The sequence below is a fragment of the Propithecus coquereli genome, unplaced genomic scaffold, assembly GCF_000956105.1.
Source record: "Propithecus coquereli isolate 6110/MARCELLA unplaced genomic scaffold, Pcoq_1.0 Scaffold196, whole genome shotgun sequence".
NCBI lineage: Eukaryota > Metazoa > Chordata > Mammalia > Primates > Indriidae > Propithecus > Propithecus coquereli.
Window position 1 is genome coordinate 2,424,410 of NW_012144522.1, and position 22,082 is coordinate 2,446,491.

The 22,082-nt window shown below is 39.9% G+C and overlaps 2 protein-coding genes across 2 annotated transcripts; one reads left to right on the forward strand and one right to left on the reverse strand.

The window, feature by feature from the left end:
* Positions 1–1,033: 1,033 nt before the first annotated feature.
* On the reverse strand, positions 1,034–11,482 carry ZNF613 (zinc finger protein 613). The gene is made up of 5 exons (XM_012643341.1): positions 11,419–11,482; positions 8,286–8,475; positions 5,488–5,614; positions 5,115–5,207; positions 1,034–2,721 (listed from the first exon to the last, which is right to left on the reverse strand). Exons 2-5 carry the CDS (start codon positions 8,298–8,300, stop codon positions 1,034–1,036), a joined length of 1,923 nt encoding a protein of 640 aa, XP_012498795.1. The 5' UTR covers positions 8,301–8,475; positions 11,419–11,482.
* Positions 11,483–12,059: 577 nt separating this feature from the next.
* Positions 12,060–20,404, forward strand: LOC105809520 (zinc finger protein 432-like). The gene is made up of 6 exons (XM_012643343.1): positions 12,060–12,077; positions 12,556–12,953; positions 13,054–13,156; positions 17,673–17,781; positions 18,075–18,167; positions 18,894–20,404. The coding sequence occupies exons 1-6, from the start codon at positions 12,060–12,062 to the stop codon at positions 20,402–20,404; spliced, it is 2,232 nt and encodes a 743-aa protein (XP_012498797.1).
* The last annotated feature ends 1,678 nt before the right edge of the window (positions 20,405–22,082 follow it).

Consider the following 22,082-nt stretch of genomic DNA (forward strand, 5'->3'; position numbering starts at 1 on the left):
GGTATATACATTTGCTGGAGGATAAAATTGCTATATGCATATAATCCAGCTTTAAAAAGTGCTGGCTCAAAATTTTGTTTATCACTGCCATCACCTATAGTACCTATTACAGGGAATAAATGAAAAAAAATGTTTCTGAGTGTTGTGTATATCAACAATAAGACAAACCAGAGTTAGGATGAAAACTACCTTCTAAGGTAAGAGCATAGCTGATTGGTTACTCACGAGTTTTGAACTTCATTCCCCTGGGGTCATATTTACAAAGTAAACACATCCAAACATGGTATGCTACATTATAGAATTAAATATATTCAAAGTTTCCTTTTGAAGGACTTCAGAGTCTAAAGTAACAAATAAATTTAGTAATCAAAGAAACACAAGAGCTAATCATATAATGGTCTTGTTTGGGACTGGAAGACTCCTGCCCAGAAAAGAGGGGAGGGGTGAATTGTGTTATAAATTTTACCAAGGATGTGCAACACAGACAACCTCCTTTTAATTTAAGGAGTCACCGACATACCAACTAGGAGTTTGATTCAAGGTATACTGTCCTAAAATATACTTCCTGTATATTATCTGCTGTATAATGATGTTAGATTTATGACAGAAATCTTTAAAATGTTCATTTTCACAGGGGTGGTTTCATGTGTTCTCTCATATTTTGGAGATGTTCCAGTTAGTGTGTTCATAGTTTTATTTCTATGATTTCCTCTCACAATTGATGAGGCAGAATGTACTACTGCCAACTCTGCCACATTCATGGCCTTCAACAGTCTTCCAACAGTTTCTCTCCTGCAGAACAGGAGAGACCTACTGAGGTTTTATGTCTGGGCAAGGACGTTTCCATGGTCATTATATTTCTACCAACTGTGAGCTCATGGAAGACATACTCTAGATTAATAGGGTCTATCTTTCCATAATAGACTTTCCCAGCCTCTGCATTCTCATTATTTTGCTGTCATTATATGCTTATTAGCCACATAATTATAATGAACTAGAAGGTTTTACTCAAGGGTTTTCCACCTTGAATGTATCACAGTTTTTTCCTGTGACATAAAATGTGATGTAATTGATCACTGAAAGCACTACCACATTCACTGCATCCATAAGGTTTCTCTTCTGTGCAAATTCTGTTGTCTGCTGAGGATGAATATCTGGCAACTGGCTGTCCCACAGTGGGTACCTTGCTATCTGCTTGGAACTCACTGTTATTTAATGAAGTCTGAGCTGCCACAGAAGGCATCTGCATGGTCACCATGTTAACAGGGTTTTTATCCTGAATAAGATCACTTGTATGAGATGAGCTGTGACTCTTTGAGAAAGGATTTTCCAACTTGACTGAACCTACACGTTTCTCTCTTGCATGCAGCATTCCCTTATGATAAACAAGGCATGACAAGTGGGAGAAAGCTTTCCCACAATCAGAGCATCCATAGGGTCTCTCTCCCGTATGAGTTCTCCGATGTCTGTTGAGGCATGACTTATCTCTGAAAGCTTTCCCACAGTCACTGCATGTATACGGTTTCTCTCCTGTGTGAATTCTCTGATGGTTAATGAGACCTGACTTGTGTGAGCAGGATTTTCCACACTCAGTACATACAAAGGGAGTCTTTCCTGTGTGAAATCTCTGATGGGATATTAAGCATGACTTCTGGCTGAAGGCTTTCCCACAATCATTGCATACATAGGGTTTCTCTCCAGTATGAATACGCTGATGTATAAGGAGATTGCCTTTTTGGATGAAGCCTTTTCCACATTCGTTGCATATATAAGGCTTCTCTCCAGTATGAGTTCGCTGATGTACAATGAGATTGCCCTTCTGAATGAAGCCTTTTCCACAATCACTGCATATATATGATTTCTCCCCTGTATGAGTTTTCTGATGTGCATTGAGTTGTGATTTCCAACGGAATGCTTTGTCACATTCAGTGCATTCATAGGGCTTCTCTCCTGTATGAGTTCTCTGATGTTCAACAAGCCTGGACTTTCTGGAGAATGCTTTTTCGCACAGACTGCATTCATGAGGTTTCTCTCCTGTGTGAACTCTCTGATGATTAATGAGCCGAGACTTCTTGATGAAGCCTTTTCCACAATCACATACATAGGGTTTCTCTCCAGTATGAATTTTCTGATGTGCAATGAACTGTGATTTCCAGCGGAATGCTTTGTCACATTCAGTACATTCATACCGTTTTTCTCGTACATGAGTTTTCTGGTGTTCAGTGAGTCTGGACTTTCTAGAGAAAGCTTTCCCACATATACTGCATCCATGAGGTTTCTCTCCTGTATGAACTCTCTGGTGATCAGTGAGGCGAGACTTCTTGAGGAAGGCTTTCCCACATTCATTGCATATATGGGGTTTATGTATCATCTTTTGAGTTCTCTGATGCTTTATGAGTTGTGAATTTATATTCGTAGAATTTCCACATTCAGGGAATTTCATTTCATTATGAAATTGTTCATGCTTGTCACAGAGGAAAGATTGCTCATCTCCATTAACCTCAACAGAATTCCTGATTTCACAGCTTTTGTTCAAGTTGATTAAACTTAAATTTGATTTTAATATTTTCTCATGTAAGTCAAATATATCATGATTTTCCTTTAAAGGAAAATTACTTTTTCTTTGTTGAATGATGTTTCCAAATGCATTATGTTCCCCTCTCTTCAGACATCTTTGGTTTTGTGAGTGTACCTGTAGATGATCGTCAACTTTCTTGATTTCTAGGAAAGAAAAGAACAATAAATCTTTCCATGAGATGGAACAAAATAAAACTATTTCACAAATAGCTTTCTGTAGGCTGGCTGTTGATTGACTACACTATTACCTCAGGTTAAAACTCCACGTAGATATGTTCAGTGTCACTTGAATGAGGGTAAAACACAGTAATTTAACAAAGAAAACAAAAGGTAAAACAAGCCACTGTATAAACAATATTAGCTCGTTCAAAATAAATAAATACAGGTTTGGCTGCTTTCTAAATGTGATCTTATAAAGCATGCTGGGACGATAAAATTAAGTCACTGTTAGCACTGGACCACAGCAGTTGGAGGGCTATTTGCTTTAAAATGATAAGGGACACGTTCGCACAAATAAGGATCCACACATCCTTATTAAATTATGACTATGGATCAAGCATTATGCTGATGATGGTGATATAATTAAATATATTCCTTGAAATCAAGGTGTTGTCAAAAATAAAAAAAGAGAAATATATCTTTATTTTCCGTGAGCAGACATTCTACATAGGGCACAACTGAATAAGGAAGCAATGAAATAAAGAAGGTAGATAAAAATTATGAAAAGTGGTTTGAGGGAGCAATGGAGAGGGAGGTGGAAAAAATAGGGATTAATTTAGAGAAAGAAAAAATAAGGTTCAGTCATGATTTCAATATGAAGAGATTAATAAAAGTGAGGAATTAAGGATTATTCCTAATTATTTGGATTGAGCCACTGGATAGTGGGGTAATACATTTTAATGAGATGGGGACTAACACTGAGGTTCCAAATGTGGGGGAAACCAACTGCATTTTAAAGCATATCAATCTTGAGATGGGTTTTATATATTCAAGTACAAACATTAAAATTCCAATTTCAGATATATAAATCTTGAGAAAGGTCTTGACTGGAGATAAAAATGTAGAAATCATCAGTAAGTAAATATTTAAGGACAGAGGACTGGATGAAATGTTTGGAAAAAGTGTGTAGATTGAAACAAGACGAAGGCACAGGACCAAGTTTATGATTATTGTAATATTTCAAATTTGGGTTTGGAAAAGCCCATTCAGGGGTACCAAACACTATACTGATTAGGGAAATAAGCAGACATAGGTATTAGAAACTATTATCCCAAAGAAGTGAGTCAGAATGTTGTAAACACAACATTTGATTTCAAGATAACTGATAGATTCTTATATGGTCATCTTACTCCTCTAACTTGCTATCTGTTTTCCATATGTAGACCATCAAACCAAATTTCCGAAAGCATCAATCTCATTTAAAGGAAAACTTATGTAGTCAACTCTCTAACATTTTAGATTATTGTAACACATTCTTCTATATGAATGCAGAAAGAGAAAAATAATGATCCCTATCAACTCTGGACCACACAGTCTTCAGAAGTAGATGTGCTGCTAGGGAACTCACCTTTTTCAGTCACATTCTGTGCCTGTATACATGTGATACTCAAATTGTTCCTATTTCAATGTTGCTGCTGTAATGATCCCTAAACCTGCTTACTATCTTTCAAAATTCTACGTAAATGTCTTGTTTGCCATCATTTAAGGGTTCCTAAAGGATAACACTTCTGATCTCAGACCAAGACTCTCAGCAGTTTTGCCTTCCATTTGCTAAGAACTACTTTATTGTTTCTACACTCCTGCCAGCCCATTAAAAGTATGACTGTATATTCAAGGGTAATACAAAACAAACTTGTAACCCCCCATTCTACCTCAATTGCACATAAAGTCCATAACAGTCAACCAGAAATAAAAATTTGCCACGATTACCCTATTTACGCAGGTTCACACTCCACTAGTTCCCCTACATATATTTTTAACCTTCATGTGGCCGAGTTCAGGCCAATCTTTCGACAGGTCCCCACAAGGACTTGCATGTTTCTGATTTCATACCTTCATTCTTTTCTCTGAATAGCTTTATTGAGATATCGCTGATATCTGATAGAAAGATTATGTAGATCTGAGGTGGACAACACAATCCAAAGGGGCAAGAAGGTACAGTAGTCAGAAGACAGTGCTGAGATCAAAGATCTCTCTTTGGAGAAAGGCATGGGAGGTGGAATTTCATAGCAAGAGAGGTAGAAAGAACAGGCAGGGATGTTCTGATGGGAGAAGAATGGTGAGACTTCAGAATCCTAAAGAAGAAGAAACCTTGAGGAAAAAAAATCAAGATGTAGCTGAAATAAACTATGATCAAATCCAAGAGGAGAAAAAGAGGTAGACATTCCTCTAAACACCTTAAAGAACACTTGTGTGCGAAGAGGCATGCGTGGAGGCTGTATCCACACACCCTCAGACCCCCTCATGGCTGCGATGCTTCTAAACGACTAGCATATGGCTTGCTCTGCCGCCCTCCTTGCTGGCTCTCACCCACTCACCTGGGTAGATTCGACTGTGGATTTCATCTTCTGCTGTCCATAGTTCTCCTCGTTCCAACTTGGAGAGTACATCTGGCTTGTTGGCTTGATACCCTGTTCATGCGAAGTGACAGAAGACTTAGGCTCACTGAATTAAGCTGCGGTCTGTCAACACGGGAGGATGTTCTATTTTAGGAACTACATCATTTACATGTCTGCAAAGCAAAGGCTTTTCTCCCAAAAGGGGGCACATTGTATTCTCTTAGCTGGGGCCTAGAAGGGACTGAAAAATCTGCCACTTCAGAGCTCCACAGGCCCTCCGGCGCTTTCAGAAGCTGAGGAAGGAAAGGACAATGACTGGGCACCCTCTGAGCAACACGGGGCAAGTCCTCACCCACTGACAGCAGGTTGCTGTAGTTCTCCAGCATCACGTCCCGGTACAGGTCCTTCTGCGCAGGGCCCAGGAGCTGCCACTCCTCCCAGGTGAACTCCACGGCCACGTCCTCCGGGGTCAGCGATTCCTGAGAAACACAGTCCTGCTTAATAGGAAGTGTTTCTCTCTTACTGACATGGAATGTGAAGGACACTGTTCTTATCATTTTCAAAATGATACAACATATAAGATAGATTAATAAATATAGAGGATAGCTAAGGTTAAGCATTTACCAATCTAGTTTATAAAAGAGGAGATACAATGGAAAGGTGCTATCCAAGGATCTAAGGGTTAAGATAGATACTTCTGTAAACACACACACACACACACAGACACACACATTACACAGTCACGCATCACTTAACAACAGGGATACATTCTGAAAAATGTGTCAGTCAATTACATCATTGTGTGAACATCACAGAGGGTACTTACACAAACCTAGATGGGAGAGCCTACTACACACCTAGGCTATATGATGTAGTCTGTTGCTCCGAGGCTACGAACCTGTACAGCAGTTACTGTACTGTAGGCAATTATAACACAATGGTAAGTATTTGTACATCTAAACATATCTAAATATAGAAAAGGAACAGTAAAATTATGGTGTAAAAGATAAAATGGTACACCTGTATAGTGCACTTAACCATGAATGGAGCTTACAGGACTGGAAATTGCTCTGGCTGAGTTGGTGAGTGAATGCAAAGGCCTAGGACATTACTGTACACTACTGTAAACTTTATAAACGCTGGACACTCAGTTTATACTAAATTTACTTTTAAGAGAAGTAATTGTGCTACAATGTTGCAACGTCTCTAGGAAACAGGAAGTTTTCAGCTCTATGATCTTATGGGACTACTGTCATATATGAGGTCCATTCCACCATTGACCAAAACATCATCATATGGCGCATGACTATATATGTTAATAGATAAGATGTAAATGTACACACAGGTAACAGTGACAGGAAGCATTCACTACTACCCATTTGTTAAAGCTGCACTAGAGGATAAGGAAAGAAACTCTTTTTTACTACACATACTCCGTAATCATTGGAGTTTTTCTTTTTACCTATAAAATGTATCCATGTACATTTGTATGATTGAATATTTAAAAAGGTAATAAAGGAGGAAGCAGCAGGTAAGAAATGACTTTGAACATGGAAAAAGGAGTGTGTACTATCTTAGATAGGGGGAAGCTCTAAAGCAAACCCTCAGGATCACAACCACCCATGCCCTGCCAGACAAGACTTTCAACTCCCTACTGCCCAATTTGTACTCAAGCACCAGGTCAGCTACCTGTTCACACAGGATCTTAGAAAGTCATGCAATCTTCCCATTTTCCTTGGCCATTTAGGTCTTACTCCCAGATTGACCCTAACAGCCCTAAGACTGGGTTCTTGGGTCACCTTGCTATGGCCCCATGAAGAACTATGTCCACTGAGTTCCCTTGGTGTCTTCCCAAGGGGTCTCTGAGGACCCTTGCTTTGGCATTTATGAGAAGGCTACAGTTAGAGACACCATCTATCACATTACCTCTAGGAAGAACCATTCAAAAATGTCCTGACACCTAAGTGCCATGTAATAGTGACCCCTCTAAGGAATTGGTCTGCTTTCTCCTCAGTTAGTGCATATCCCATGACTATCATGATTCTCTGGATGTGGTGACTGTCAGAGACATTACAGACAGAAGCTGACAGCTAACATAACCCACAGGATGTTCATGTCACACATTATGTTTCAACATCAGGCACTGTGACTTCTATTGTGTTGTTTTTACTCACAACACTTCTGACATCAAATGAGTGGGATTTCCCTCACATCAACCACTTCGATTCTCCGACCCCAAAAAGGTGCCCAACAATTTGATTCAATTCCAACACTGACTCCTGGAGTTGGTGAAGATCCCACAGGTTAAGGGCTCAATCTCACAAGACCAACTCTGCTTCAGACACCAGTGACAATTGTGGGGTCCCAGGTTACCCACACTTCTGTTGACTTCGTTACAAATTTGGGGCTTCCCACGACCCACCCTCAGGTTCGATAATTCATCAGAACAGCTCACAGAACTCAGGAAAGCACTTTACTTACTATTGCTGGATTTTTATAAAGGAAACAACTCAGGAAGAGCCAAATGAAAGAGAGGCACAGGGCAAGGTGTGGTGGGGTGTGGGGATGGTGTGGATATCCGTGCTCTCTTTGCACACACCACCCTCCCAGGACCTCGATGTGTTCACCAACCCAGAAGTTCTCCAAACCCCACTGTTTACAGGTTTTTATGTGGGCTTTGTTACATAGGCATGATTGATCAAATCATTGGCCATTGGTGACTGAACTGAAGCTGTAGCTCCTCTCCCCTCCCTGGAGGAGTTGCGGGCAGGGCTGAAAGTTCCAAGCTTCTAATCAAGGCTTGGCTTTTTGGGAACCAGCCTTCATCCTGAAGTTATTTAGGGGTCCACCAAGAGTCACCTCATTAGCACAAAAGAGGCTCCTATCACCCTTATCACTCAGGAAATTCCAAGGGTCTTAGGAGCTCTGTGCCAGGAACCAGGGACAACCAAGTATTTCTATGATGCCATATCTACGAACAATATATTCCTGATCCTGTCTTATCTAGATATTGAAGTTAGAGTCTAAGTTTATTCCTGTACAAATCCTGTTGTACCAATTTATACTTTTCCATTTAATTCAAATGATTTTTAAAGTCCTCCAGAAATCAATCCCTAAAAGAAGAAAAGAATAAAACAAACCAAAAGTCACCTGGGCCTTGATCATTTTCTTCTGTTATCAGGAAATGGCCAGTAACTAGGACGCTGCGTCTGTAGTCTCTTCCTGAACTGCCCTTAGAAATCTTAGTCTTTGGTATTGGTATCCCCACAAATGACGATATCCAGGGTCTGGAACCTCTTCCTCACTTCACTTGATGTGTCCTGGCGCCGGGACCTGTGGGCTGAAGAGTGAATTCACTTGAGTGGACATTCCCTCTGAGCCCAGGTGTGTCACTGCTGCCGTGCACTCACCTTAACTCAAGGCCACCTCTACCTGTCCCTTTATTTGGGGCCCCAGAAGCTTTTATGCCCTGGGGTAATAAAACATAAGATTCTAGATGTACAGGCAATATGTCTTTCTTCTATGAAGAAGTGGGGTGACTGTGAAGGGGGGGACGGGGAAGGAGAACCAGAACAATGTGATGCCGCAACACCAAGGGGTTCTCGGAGAGATCAGTTTTTAGGAAGAGAGTATACACAAGGTGAGGACCTGGACACTTGTTTGTTTAAAACCATGTGTGTCTGTGTACCTGTTCAAAAGCTGTCGTACACCTCGCGTGCAGGCACACCTCAGTCTGAAGGCAAATGTGCTAAGCAAAGCATAGGCACTGTCTTACCTAAAGTTCTCATTACTGTCTGCTTCATTACACCCTTAAAAGGTATAAATCATTATTTCCAATTCTAACATAAACCTAAGGCTTAGAGATTAACTATACTGTCCAAAAATACACACTATACAAAAGCTGGCAAGAGAGTTTCTTGGGGGAATTATGCCATTCAAAAGCACTTGTGTAGAATGGGGAATTTAGAAAGTCACATGCATGCATAGGGCAGGATACCTCCTGAGACAACCCCAACCTTTCCCTCTGGCTGACATCTAGGTTCAGTACAAGCAGGAAGTGAAGACTAAGGCAGAGTTGTAGACAGCCTGGCTATCAATGATTAGAGTCCCTCAACTCACAATGCACAACAACAGAAACATTATGCCAAGTGAAAAATACCAGACACAATATGTCACATATTATATAATTCCATTATATGAAATATCCAGATTGGGTAAATCCATAGAGACAGAAAGCGCATTGGTGGTTGCCATGGTCTGGGGGAATGTGGAATGTGGAGTGACTGCTAAATGGGTACAGGGTTTCTGTTCTGGGGTGATGAAAATATTCTATAACTAGATAGAAGTGGAGGTTGCACAACATAGTGTATGTACTAAGAGCCACTGAATTGTTGACTTTAAGATGGTTAATTTCATTACGTGTGTGAAAATTTATAATGTCTTATAAATTTCATCTCAATTAAAAAAATCAAATATATCCTACGTACATTTAGTAAAATAATAGAAGTACTTTCTCTAAGTCAAGAGCAAGGCAAGGATGAGCAGTATCACCACCATTATCTTAACTATTCTGGAAATGCTACCCAATTAATTTGATAAAGAATCAAGGAAGAATAATCAGTACTAGAGAAGAGGAAACAAATGATATTTCCCAATACGACTAAGGAAGAGTTAGAGTTTCACAGATTCAATTGAATATATATGAAAAATAAGTTTTTAGTCAGATGGCTGAGTACAGAACCTATATGTAAAAATCGACAGCATTCCAAAACATACATACTTCTTTATCAGTATTAAATGACTAAACAATTTTGGGAATAGTTTAACACTTTATATTGAATACTTTCAATAGAGATATTACTAAAACCCAAAATCTACTTTAGAAATCTTTGCAAAGGAACTAGTGGCACATACAGGCAAAGTTGATGTAAAAGTATCATTTAGGTCTAGTAATAGAGGATTAACTGGATGAGTAAAAGTACACACATCCAATGAAATACTATGTAGCTATTAATATTAAAAATACTAACAGGCCAAAAAACCAAAACAATATTTACCAGAAACAATATACATATTTTTTTAAACTAATTGCTCTTCTATGTAACAGTAAATTAGAAGAGAAGGTCAAAAATAAAAACACACCACTTACAATCAGAAAAAAATTAAAAATCAAGGTGGAATGAGGGTGAGGGAACATCATCCTTGGAATCATAATCTGTTCTTAAAAGTGATAACTGAACTTTTTAATTACTGAAATTCTATCTAAATATATGCAATCTACTTAGTGATTCCAGTCATAATGATGCAAGTTTGCCTCTTGATGGTGTACTATTACAGAAATCTTTTAAAAACAATTTTTAAATAAAAATTATGACGTTTACTATAGGAACGTTTATATAAAACTAAATACGGAAAATTATACCAATGTTTCAACAGTTTATCTGAATTGTGAAAATCAAGCATAGAAAAATGAAAATTGAAATGCACAAAAATGTTATCAAAAGTCATCACTGGGGAACACATTTTGGGGTAAGAGAAGTGTTATTTCACTTGTGACAGAATGAAGCCGACAGGACATATTTACTTGTTTGTGTACATACATACATTCATACAGTAAGCTTTCAGGAAGGACAAATCCTTTTCTTTAATAGACACTCTGCCTTTTTAGGTTTGATTAATTCTGATCTCCCCAAAGCTTTCCTATCTACGGGGACAAGAGAAAGAAATGTGAGAAGCCAAAGGAGATCTATAAACTAGTCCTCGCAAAGAAATTTAAAGGGCTGAGGGGATCTGTAGCGTTTGAACCTGAACACACACACCAGCCAGGGTCCTTGGACAGCCAAAGCTTCGGCTTCCCAAGTCTCCCAACGCCTGACGCATCTGGCCCTCCCTGAACACTGGTCACACTCCCATGGTCACGACCCCGAAACCGGGACCGCACACCCGGGTTCACCGACCTTGATGAGCCTCCGCTTCTGTCTCCCCGAGCCACGTATTATAATAAACCCGGAATCCGAACCTGACACCGCTTTCACTGACAAAACCACGCCCCCTCCAGTCCTCAATCACTGAGCCGTGCAGACAGAGTGGTCCTGACCACGGACTTTCCCCGTCGATCTCGACAGACCCTCTAAATCGCTGACCGCCGGAATCCCTCGGGACTCGGTCACAAACCCCCACTTGCTTCCGCTCCCCGGACGAGCCCCAAAGCTCCACACTACACGGACACCCACAGACACCCTCGTCCCCTCATCCTGTTCCACAGAGAGACCCACACACTAACCTGATTTTTTCCTGGAGCCCCCGGGACCTCCTAGGAGTCTACACTTCCGCCAATTCCTCCACTTCTGGGCCCTCGCCCAGCCTCCCAGCCGGCCTACGGCGGCCGACGAGGGCCCAAAGCGTTTGTACGGAGCACAGACGCCTGGATTTCCGGCTGGTCTCTGCCCAGGTAATATGTCCGCGCCCACGTCGTAACGGATCCCGGGGCGGCCATCTTTCAATACCGGACGTACAGAAGGCAAAGTGGCCGTTATCGGCCAAGTAGCAAGGGAGAGTTCGGAAAGGCGAAGAAGCACTGAAACCACCCCATTTCCTGGCACCTTAAGCCCTGGGCCGCAGGTTCATTGCTTCTTAGAGGCTCGAGCTTACACGAGACAAACATGGGTCGGGCTATGTCGACCTCGGCGGGCTGGAGAGAAAAGATCCACTTTGCGCTGAGAAACGTTAAGGAAATGACACCGTGGGCACGGCCATCTTAGAAGTCCGGTGTCCGTACACACGTTAACCCTTCCTCGGCGGAGGAAAAAGAGCGAAGAGGCCGATAGGCGATTACTGCGGAACGCTTCTGGGTACATGTGGAGGACAGGAGGAAGATTTTGAGGACACAAAAAGGTCTGGAAAAGCAATTGTGGCATAGGGATAATGGCCATGCCTCCAAAGGTAGGTGAAAAAACAACGTCTGGGAGGAACCTAGTTTATATTTGCGGGACGTAGGCACCGCCCAGCACAGAAGAGCTTAGTCACGAGCCAATGGGAAGAGGGAATCCAAAAAGGGAGGCGGGATTTTTCTTAGGGGAGATATAGGCTTCCCTTCTGGGGGGGCGGAACCAGTATTAAGGGCGGGACTTTCTGAGAACCAAAGCCAGAAATTCTGGAAGGAATAATTGAGATAATTCCAGGGACAATAAAATATTGTGCAATAAAGGAAAAGTAATTATAGTATATTATATGGCTGAACTAGAAGTAGTATTTACATATGTATCGTAAATTCTAAATCTGATCCAACCACTAATCCTGGCTGGGAGACAGCTTTTCCTTCAACTGGTTGGGCTGACTCTGCCCACAATGATCTCCAAACCCTATATCATCCTCCAGAAACATTCACGGTCGCCGTTTCACTTGCTCTTTACCCTTACAGGAGGGCGTTCTTTTCTGTACGGATATGTACACCTTCATCAAGATGGCCGCGCCCGCTGTAATGCGCAGCTTCGTGCATACCAGAGGCAAAGCAGAGGCGGCCATGTTGGGTTTGATGCGTCTTGTGAAGGGGATTGGACCCGCGAGAGCAGCAGGCGCATGCGCATCGCCGTTCGCGGCGCTTGTGATTGACTCACGGGGACCAATGGTTATCTTGGGCGGGGAAAGCGGTTGTACGGCCGACTTTCCAAGATGGCGGTCCCCAAATAAATCGGTTAAAGGGCGCCGCCATACTCTTTCTCAGTGTCTTTGTCTAAAAGACCCCAAAACTGAACCGAATCTGCCCCAGGTGGTGGGGCAGCCTGCAGACTCGGAGGCTACGGAGGTTAAACTTGACCGGTGAGGTGGAGCACCCGGGCTTGTGAGTCTGAAGCAGTAGTGATGGACCGTGGCTCTTTCTACCCAGCCGGTGCACTAAGGATCTTTTAACGGGTTTCAGTTTCGCGTTCCGGGAGCGGAGTCAGCAGCTGGATTTAAGGAGATTTGGGATTTATGGCAGGGGAGTCCGTGACAGTAGCAAGCCCTTGTGGAGAAGCGGGAGGGTAGGGAATGGTGCCGGCCTCAGAGTGGTCAGGGATCGGGGTGGCCTGGAGAGGAATGTTAGTGCTTGGGGTTAGGATTGGTAGGGCAGGTTAGTGACTGGGGTGGTCTTGGAGGCAGATCCGTGATTGGCGTGACTTAGGCAGTGGTTCAGTCATTGGGATGTTCTTGGGGTCAGTGAGTGGGGTGCCCTTTAAGGAAGTTGGGGTGTCTTTGGGGGTGTGTCAGCGTCTAAGAAGGTCTTCTTGGCGAAGCTCAGTTCTTGGGGCAGCCTTGGAGAAAGGGACGATGTCAGCGGCTTGGAAAAAGGCGAATCCTTGGGATGTGCTTGGAAGATTGGTCACTAACTGAAGTGTCCAAGAGGTGAAGTCAGTGACTGAGATGTTCTTGGCGTAGGTCAATGTTTGGCTATAGTTGGGAGGAGGGAGGTCAGTGATTGGTGCATCCTTGGGGTGGTCAGTGAGTGAGGTGGCCTTGTGGAAAGGTCATCGTTTGGGGCAGCCTTGTTTCTTGTCTTGGAGGGTCCGAGTGTTTGGGTCTTGATAGGACAGTGATAGTAGGACTCAAAATCAGAACGATCTGGGGTGGCCGTGTGATCCATATTTTAGGTATGATGTGGGTAGGCATTGGTAGCCAAGAGATTTGTGGGAGTTGGAGCTTCAGAAGTCTTTGTGTTTTGGAGGGCGTTGGGATTTTAAAGCTCGCTGACTTCTAATAGATGACGTTACTGCCTTCTTTAAAACCTGCTTTCCAACTTCCTCTGTCCTCCGAATCACCCCCTCTCCTCCATGTTTCCACAACAATGAAAACTGCTTTGAAATGACTAGGGTCCAAACAAATTTAAGGTGAAATGCTTATTATGAAAGTTGTGGTGTCTGGCGCTCTGGTCTTCACACTTACTGCATATTTCTCTAGGCTCTTCCCTTTTAGGTCCTTCTGATACATCAAGGGACATTCCCACATCCCAAATCCTGATATCCAGAGATATACATTGTTAACATTTTGTTTTATTTTCTTTTCCATACTTTGCTGTGATTTGTTTTATTATAAAAATGTGATAACACTGAATAAGTAGTTTATAATTTGCTTTTTAAAAAAACTTAACCTTATGTGATAAAATTGTTCCACCATTACTGATTTTAGTACAAAGCCTTGTTGATATGTGCATAGTATTATATATGTGGATCCCCTTGCAGTGTTGTCTGAAATTAAATTAAATCTTTGCAATAATTTAGGTAGACAAGACATATTAAAATACTCACATAGGTCTGGACATTACTTGTTAGCTTTATTTCCACATCATATATACTTTTGCTGCTATTGCAAAAGGCTTTTCTTTTTGCTTGAACTTTTTGTTATTTTTTTATTTTCTGGTAGGTAGAAAAGCAGCTAATTTAAGAAATATTTTATTTTTCCTTTCCTTATTGAACTTTTTATTATTACTCATGTGTTTTAATTGATTCTTGTAGGTTTTCTAGGTAAGCAGTCAGAACACCTGCAGGTAAGTTTGATGCAGAGAAAAGAGAATACAGACTTGGGATTTGGGCAGACCTAGGTTTTTGTCTGGATTCTGTACTTACTGTGGGAACTTGGGCAAGTTTCTCAACCTCTCTGAGATCCTTTTCCCATTTGTTTAAAAAAAAATCACTAGTAACTACTCATATAGTAAACATGTCCAGCACATAGTAGGTACCCAAAACAGATTTGCAAACAGTATTCCACTTTTTATACCTGTTTCTCTGGAATTTTTAGGCTTTTAAAAATTTCTCATTCTTGACTTTTTTTTCGCCCTTCCTCTTTATAACTGTCTTTCTCTAAATGAAGATTAGTTTTGAAGATAGTTTTGGCAAAATTCCATAATTTAATGAAGATAATTTTGTTGTTGGTATTTACTATAAAATAATTATATGTTTATTATAAAATCAACTATCAGGTAATATGTATTATTTTTTTCTTTAAATTATTATATTAACCTACCACCTGAAGAAAACACATTTAACTTTTAGATAATTATACATATATATCTGTGTGTGTATATCTAAAACACACATACATATAAGGACTAACACAACTCAGAAAATCTGTTATACTCACAGTTTATTACAGCAGTGAATTTCTTTAATCCTCAGGTCCTAGCTTCCTGGGATAAACTATTTCCTATGAGGGAAGGAAGTAAAGGTACTAAGATCAGCACTTTATCCTTGACAAGAGACCATCTTCAGCGAAGAGCCCAGAGTCAACAATAGAGCAAATAATCGAGTTGCTGGCTGGGTCTAAGGGCTCCAGAAAATGTCCAAGTCCCAAGTGAGTTGTTCATTTACATACTGATTTTTCACTTGGTTTTCCAATGAAAAGTGGAGGAAGTTTAGTAATACTTGTAATTAAAAGAATAATATGTTTGCTCAGTATTTATGAGGACTACTCTATGCCAGATACAGCATGAATAGATAAATGTCAGAATTCAGTAAAAACATAATGAGATTAAAGATCAACTTCATAGCCAGGTTGCAATGGGAATACGTAAATCATATGTTTATACAGATAGCTTAAAGTTAGAACATAGGTTATAGTCCATGAGGTTTTAAACAGTTAATAAAATTGTGGGTCAAACTTGTCTCTAATACAATCATGTGTCTCTTAACAATGGGGATACATTCTGAGGAATGCATCATTAGGCAATTCCATAATTGCGCAAATGTCATAGAGTGTACTTAGATAAACCTAGATGGTTGAGCCTGCTACACATCTAGGCTATGTGCTATGGCTCCTGGGCTATTGCTCCTAGGCTAAAAACCTATACCAAATATAACTGTACTGAATACTGTAGGCAGTTATAACACAATGGTAAGTATTTATGTATCTAAATATGGAAAAGGCATAGTTAAAATATAATATAAAAGATAAAAAATGGTATGCCTGTATTGCTTACCATGAATGGAGCTTATAAGATTGGAAGTTGCTCTGGGTGAGTCAGTGAGTGAGTGTGAGTGAGTGTGCAGGCCTAGGACATCACTATACTACTGTGGACTTTATAAACACTAGACACTTAGGCTCCACTAAATTTATAAAAAAAAAAATCAGTAATAAATTAAGTGTAGCTTACTATAACTATTTTACTTTATAAACTTCTTAATTTTTTAACTTTTTGACTCTTTCATAATAACACTTAGCTTAAAACACATTGTACAGCTGTACAAAAATATTTTCTTTCTTTATATCCTTATTCTATAAGGCTTTTTTCTACTTTTAATATTTTTATTTTTACTTTTTAAGCTTTTTTGTTAAAAACTAAGACACACACACATTAGTCTAGGCCTACACAGGTCAGGATCATCGGTATCACTGTCTTCCGTCTCCACATCTTGTCCCTTTGGAAGGTCTTCAGGGGCAGTAAAATGCATGGAATTGTCATCTCCTAGGATGTCGATGTCTTCTTACGGAATACCTCCTTAAGGACCTGCCTAAGGCTGCTTTGTAGTTAACTTTTTTTTATAAGTAGAAGGATAAAAATACTGTAAAATTATTAATATAATAAAAAATATTATACAGAAAATACATAAACCAGTAGCAGTTGTTTATTATCATTATCAAGTATTATATATTGTTCATAATTATATGTTTTTCTTTTATGTGACTGGCAGCGCAGTAGTTTGTTTACACCAGCATCGCCACAAACCCATGAGTAATGCCATGTGCTATGACATTACGATGGCTGTTGTGTCACTAGGTGATAGGAATTTTTCAGCTCCATTCTAATCTAATGGGACCATCCTCATATATTCCCGTCTGGTGTTAGTGTGCCTCTTTATCTCTTTTTCTTATTATCATACCCTCTTCTCTGTCAGCCTATCTGGTGAATGATTATGGTTTCATTGTGCCATCTTTCATGTTACTTCTTTCTGGAATGCCATGCCACCTCTCCCCTCTGCAACTCACTATAAAGCATGGAATTGATCTCCTAAGAATTAGTTCCATAGCTATCTCCGTAAAGCTTAACCTTTATCATTTTTCCTCCTCCCTATTGGTGCCCAAAGGGTATATATATCTTACTTGCCCTGTATAAATATATTGTAGTCTCATGCACTTTTCATTTTCGCTTTGTAAGCTAGAATGCTCCTTCAGGGTAGGAGTGAGTTTTATTTATAAAGAATGCCTACTACAGTGTCTGACACATAGGTGCATACACATAGGTTGTAAATGGTTTCTAGGTTTCTAGATTAAAGGATTTAAGGACGTTGTGTTTCTCTTTTACGAATGAATGATTGAACATGTGGGTCAGTGAATGACTGAATGGAAGCATAAAGATTGGATATTCTAAATAAAAAATGGGGTTTTTTTTGCCCCTACACAAAACTACTACATGTTAGTATAACACAAAACTAGTTCCATGGAAGGCAGCCAAATGACTTATGGGAAAAGTTATTATAAGAAATTCCCATTTCTCTTCATAGTATTATCCAATGATAATCCTTTAGAATGAATAGGAATGATCTATTACAGGGCTCACTGTCATTCAAGGATGTGGCTGTGGGTTTCACCTGGGAGGAGTGGCAGCTACTGGACCCTGTTCAGAAGAACTTGTATCAAGAAGTGATGTTGGAAAATTATAGCAACCTAGTGTCAGTGGGTAAGCACAGCTTCTCCGGTGTAGGCGATCAATTACTTTTCCTTTCTCAGTGATAAAGGGGTGGGGCCTCACAAATGCTTTACTTTTTTTAAGACTTGAGTTTTATATATGATAGATTCTTAGTACCTTTTTAGCCTCTAACAGAGTGTTTTTCTCTTACCTCCAAAGTAAAAGGCCTTAACTTGGCCAAGATGCAAATTATTCAGCCCCTTAAATGTAATCTTTGCCATTTTCAGAAATCTTATAGCCCAAGTATTTGGCTCCATCAGTCCTCTGTAATTTTCCTTGAATAGGGTATCAGGTTACCAAAGCAGATGCATTCTTCCAGTTGGAGCAAGGAAAACTATGGATAATAGAGGAAGAAATCCAGAATCAGATTCATCCACGTAAGTGAAAAAACAGCCCCATGAGAGAAATAGAAGTAATATTCTAGTTGGTCAGAAATAGGGATACACCTCTGAAATGTTTGGAGAAACTTTTTTTAAGTTCTTAAGCTCTGAATATGAGTCAAAACAGCTGACGTAAACTCCCCACATACTTAATATTGCCTCTACTTTTTAATCTTTCCATACTAGAACTCTTTTGCTTGGCTTTTAAAAGAATACATGTCCTTCTTTTATGTACTTTGATCAGATCCCTGTCTGTCTCATCCTGGAACTTGCTTTCCTGGTCCATCTGTCTCCCTGGCGTCTTCCATTTACCTGCTTTTTCCTTGTCTCCATCCCCCTAACCCACAGTCATAGCTCCCTTTTCTTACACCCTCAAGTATTCATAAATTTTCCTCCCTTCTCAGTTTGTGTGTATCCCATACCCCTTATAGTTTCCTCTATGTTTTTCTTCCTTCCACTTATAACTGTCTCAGACTTTCATTCTTTGCCCACAGTCTCATTTCCTCTTCTCTCTTTGGCCTTTGCTATGAGATTCTATCCCCTTCTATTACACGATCACTGGGGATTCATTGGTCTCCTTTCTAGGGGATGCCTGGCAAGTCAACGATCACACAGAATGGCACCAAGAAAACCAAAGCAGCCTTCAAACTATGGATAGTGACCACAAATACACATTTGGGAAAATAGTATCTTATCTGAGCCCAAACCTTTGTGTGCCTTTAGCATCAAGATCTCGTACATTGGACACACTTGGGAAACATCTGAAACCTAATCTAGAGTATGTTGTTCAGAATGGAAGCTATGCAAGAGATGAAGTTGAATTTAATGGATATGACAAATTTTTTTTTTATACTAAGCATGGGAAAATTCATACTGGAAAACAATGCAGTGGATATAATGAATGTGTAAAGGTTTTCAGCCATGAGTCACAGCTGATTAGACACTGGAAAACTCAAACAGGAGAGAAACACTATGACTGCAGTGACTGTGGGAAGGTCTTTTCCCAGAAGTTAGACCTCAGTAAGCATCAAAGAACACACACAGGACAGAAACCCTATGGATGCAGTAGATGTCAGAAAGCCTTCAGCCGCAAGTCCCATCTTATTTTACACCAGAGAACCCATACAGGAGAGAAACCCTATGAGTGCAATAAGTGTGGAAAAGCTTTCACTGATAAGTCATGCCTTAATAAACATCAAAGAACTCACACAGGAGAGAAACGCTTCGAGTGTCATATATGTCAGAAAGGCTTCAGCAATAAGTCACAACTGACTTTACATCAAAGAATTCATACAGGAGAGAAACCCTATAGTTGTGGTGAATGTCAGAAAAGCTTCAGCAATAAGTCACAGCTCGTTATTCATCAGAGAGCTCACACAGGAGAGAAACCCTACGGTTGTGATGAATGTGGGAAAACATTCCCCCTTAAGTTTAGCCTCATTCTACATCAAAAAACTCATACTGGGGAGAAACCTTATGGATGTAATGAATGTGGGAAAGCCTTCATCCAGAGGTCTGAGCTCATTAGACATCAGAGAACTCACACAGGAGAGAAACCTTATCACTGCAGTGAATGTGGGAAAGGCTTCAGTGTGAAGTCACTCCTCAATACCCATTGGAGAACTCACACGGGAGAGAAGCCCTATGGATGCAATGAATGTGGAAAAATGTTCTCCATCAAGTTTAGCCTCATCCTACACCAAAGAACTCACACAGGTGAGAAACCCTATGCGTGCAGTCAGTGTCAGAAGGCTTTCACTCAAAAGTCACACCTGACTATTCATCAGAGGTCCCACACCGGAGAGAAACCGTATGAATGCAGTGACTGCCACAAAGCCTTCAGCCGGAAGTCCTATCTCCTTATCCATCAGAGAATTCACTCGGGAGAGAAACCTTATGAATGCCTTGAATGTGGGAAAACTTTCTCTCACAAGTTTAGCCTCATTATTCATCAGAGAATCCATACAGGAGAGAAACCGTATGGATGCAGAGAATGTGGGAAAACTTTTCCCATCAAGTTTAGCCTTGTTCTACATCAGAAAACGCATACAGGAGAGAAACCTCATGAATGCAGCAAGTGTCAGAAATCTTTTGCCCAGAAGTCACATCTTATTATACATCAAAGAACTCACACAGGTGAGAAACCTTATGGATGCAGCGAGTGTTGGAAAACTTTCTCCCACAAATTTAGCCTCATTCTACATCAGAAAACTCATAGCAGAAAGAAATCATGAAAGAAGTGAATGTCTGAAAGTTGTCATTGAGAGGGAATAGCTCATTATGCCACACAGTTTACATAAGAGTGAAACCTCAAGATTGCAGCAAATGTGGACAAGCTTCTTTTCAAACTTACATGCCATTTCCCATCAGGGAATAGTGTTCGGTATAATGCCAGTCAGGAGGTAATACCTGTCCCAATAAATGTCACTTGAATATAGGCCAGAGGGAACAAACAGGAAGGAACATATGTGTATGGATTGATTGAGGAGATGTCGTTGGCATAAAATTCAGCTGCGTCAGTGTCAGAGATTTTACATTCACATTGAGGAAGAAATTCTATACTTTAATGAATCTGAGGAATCATGCTTTCATGGGTATCATTTTATAGGGGGTATCATTTTTCTGCTGTTGTCATGTAGAAAGTATTAAATATGTAAATAAATATGCTGGTCAGAAAACAATGCAAAAAATATACCAGAACAATACCAAGTATGTAAGTGTTTTGTACCTATTTTTATTATAAAATATGATTGTTCATACTGAGAATTGCATGTGTTAGCATGACAATTGTGACTACATAGTACATATGCTTAAATGTACATAAAACCTTCCCAAAGAATATCTGCAGTGAATCTTTATAATGCCACATAAATTTCATCAAACTACAATGGCTCATTGTTTTAGTAAGAAATCTCAACACAATACTGCATATCTTTTTCTCCCTAGTGTTTGCTAGTATTTGTAAATGGGTCTGGAAGATTTTGTGACTCTCTAGTAAACTTTGTATTTTATCAATTTTAAGATGGACATTTTTTCCCACATATTACCAATGCTGAAATTAAAATGTGGCATACAGTTGATGGCTTTACATATTTAAATGGAGAATATGGTATGTAAACTATTGGTGCATCATATAACCAAAGTATTTTAGATTGGATCAACTGTAATAGAAGTCATCATGTTTATAAATGATTTTGTTTCTTCTAAATCAGCCACATATTTGGGGGTTGAGGAAGATGACTATTCACAGGTTATATGCCCCTTCTGAATTCTAAATAGTTTGAGAGATAGTTCTTGATATCAGATAGGTGGAAATTAAATATTTGCTGTAGTCCTGGTATTTATTGTTTGATTGGACAATGTGGCTTGATCCTATGGTCAAATAAAATAGGCTTCTATTCTCTCCTCCCCACCACACAAGGTATGCAAAATATGCTTCCCTTTGAAACAGCATAAGCCAAACATAAAAGATGTTTTGATTAATCCTTCTCTAAAATGTAGCAGGAAAGTCTCCTAAATTTTCTTTTTTTCTTATTTATTTTTTATTTGCATATATTCATGGGTTACAAACAAGTGTAGTTTGGTTACATTGATTTATTGCATTGTGGTGAAGTCAGGGCCTTCATTGCATACATCACTGAAGCAACACACATTGTACCCACCAAGCAACCTGACATCATCCACCCCCCATGCCTCTTAGCTAAATTATTTTCTTAAATGGGGAATGAACTCTAAAATACATTGAGCCTGATTTTCATTTTACAAAAATATATTTCCTTTCAAGCTCAGTGTTTTACATTAAAATAGGCAACTGCAATTAAAGCAGTTACCCAGGGTAAAATACTGAAAGGACTCACATAACTTCACAAATTATGTTAATACTTACGTAAGACTCCAAGAAAGACAAAGTCT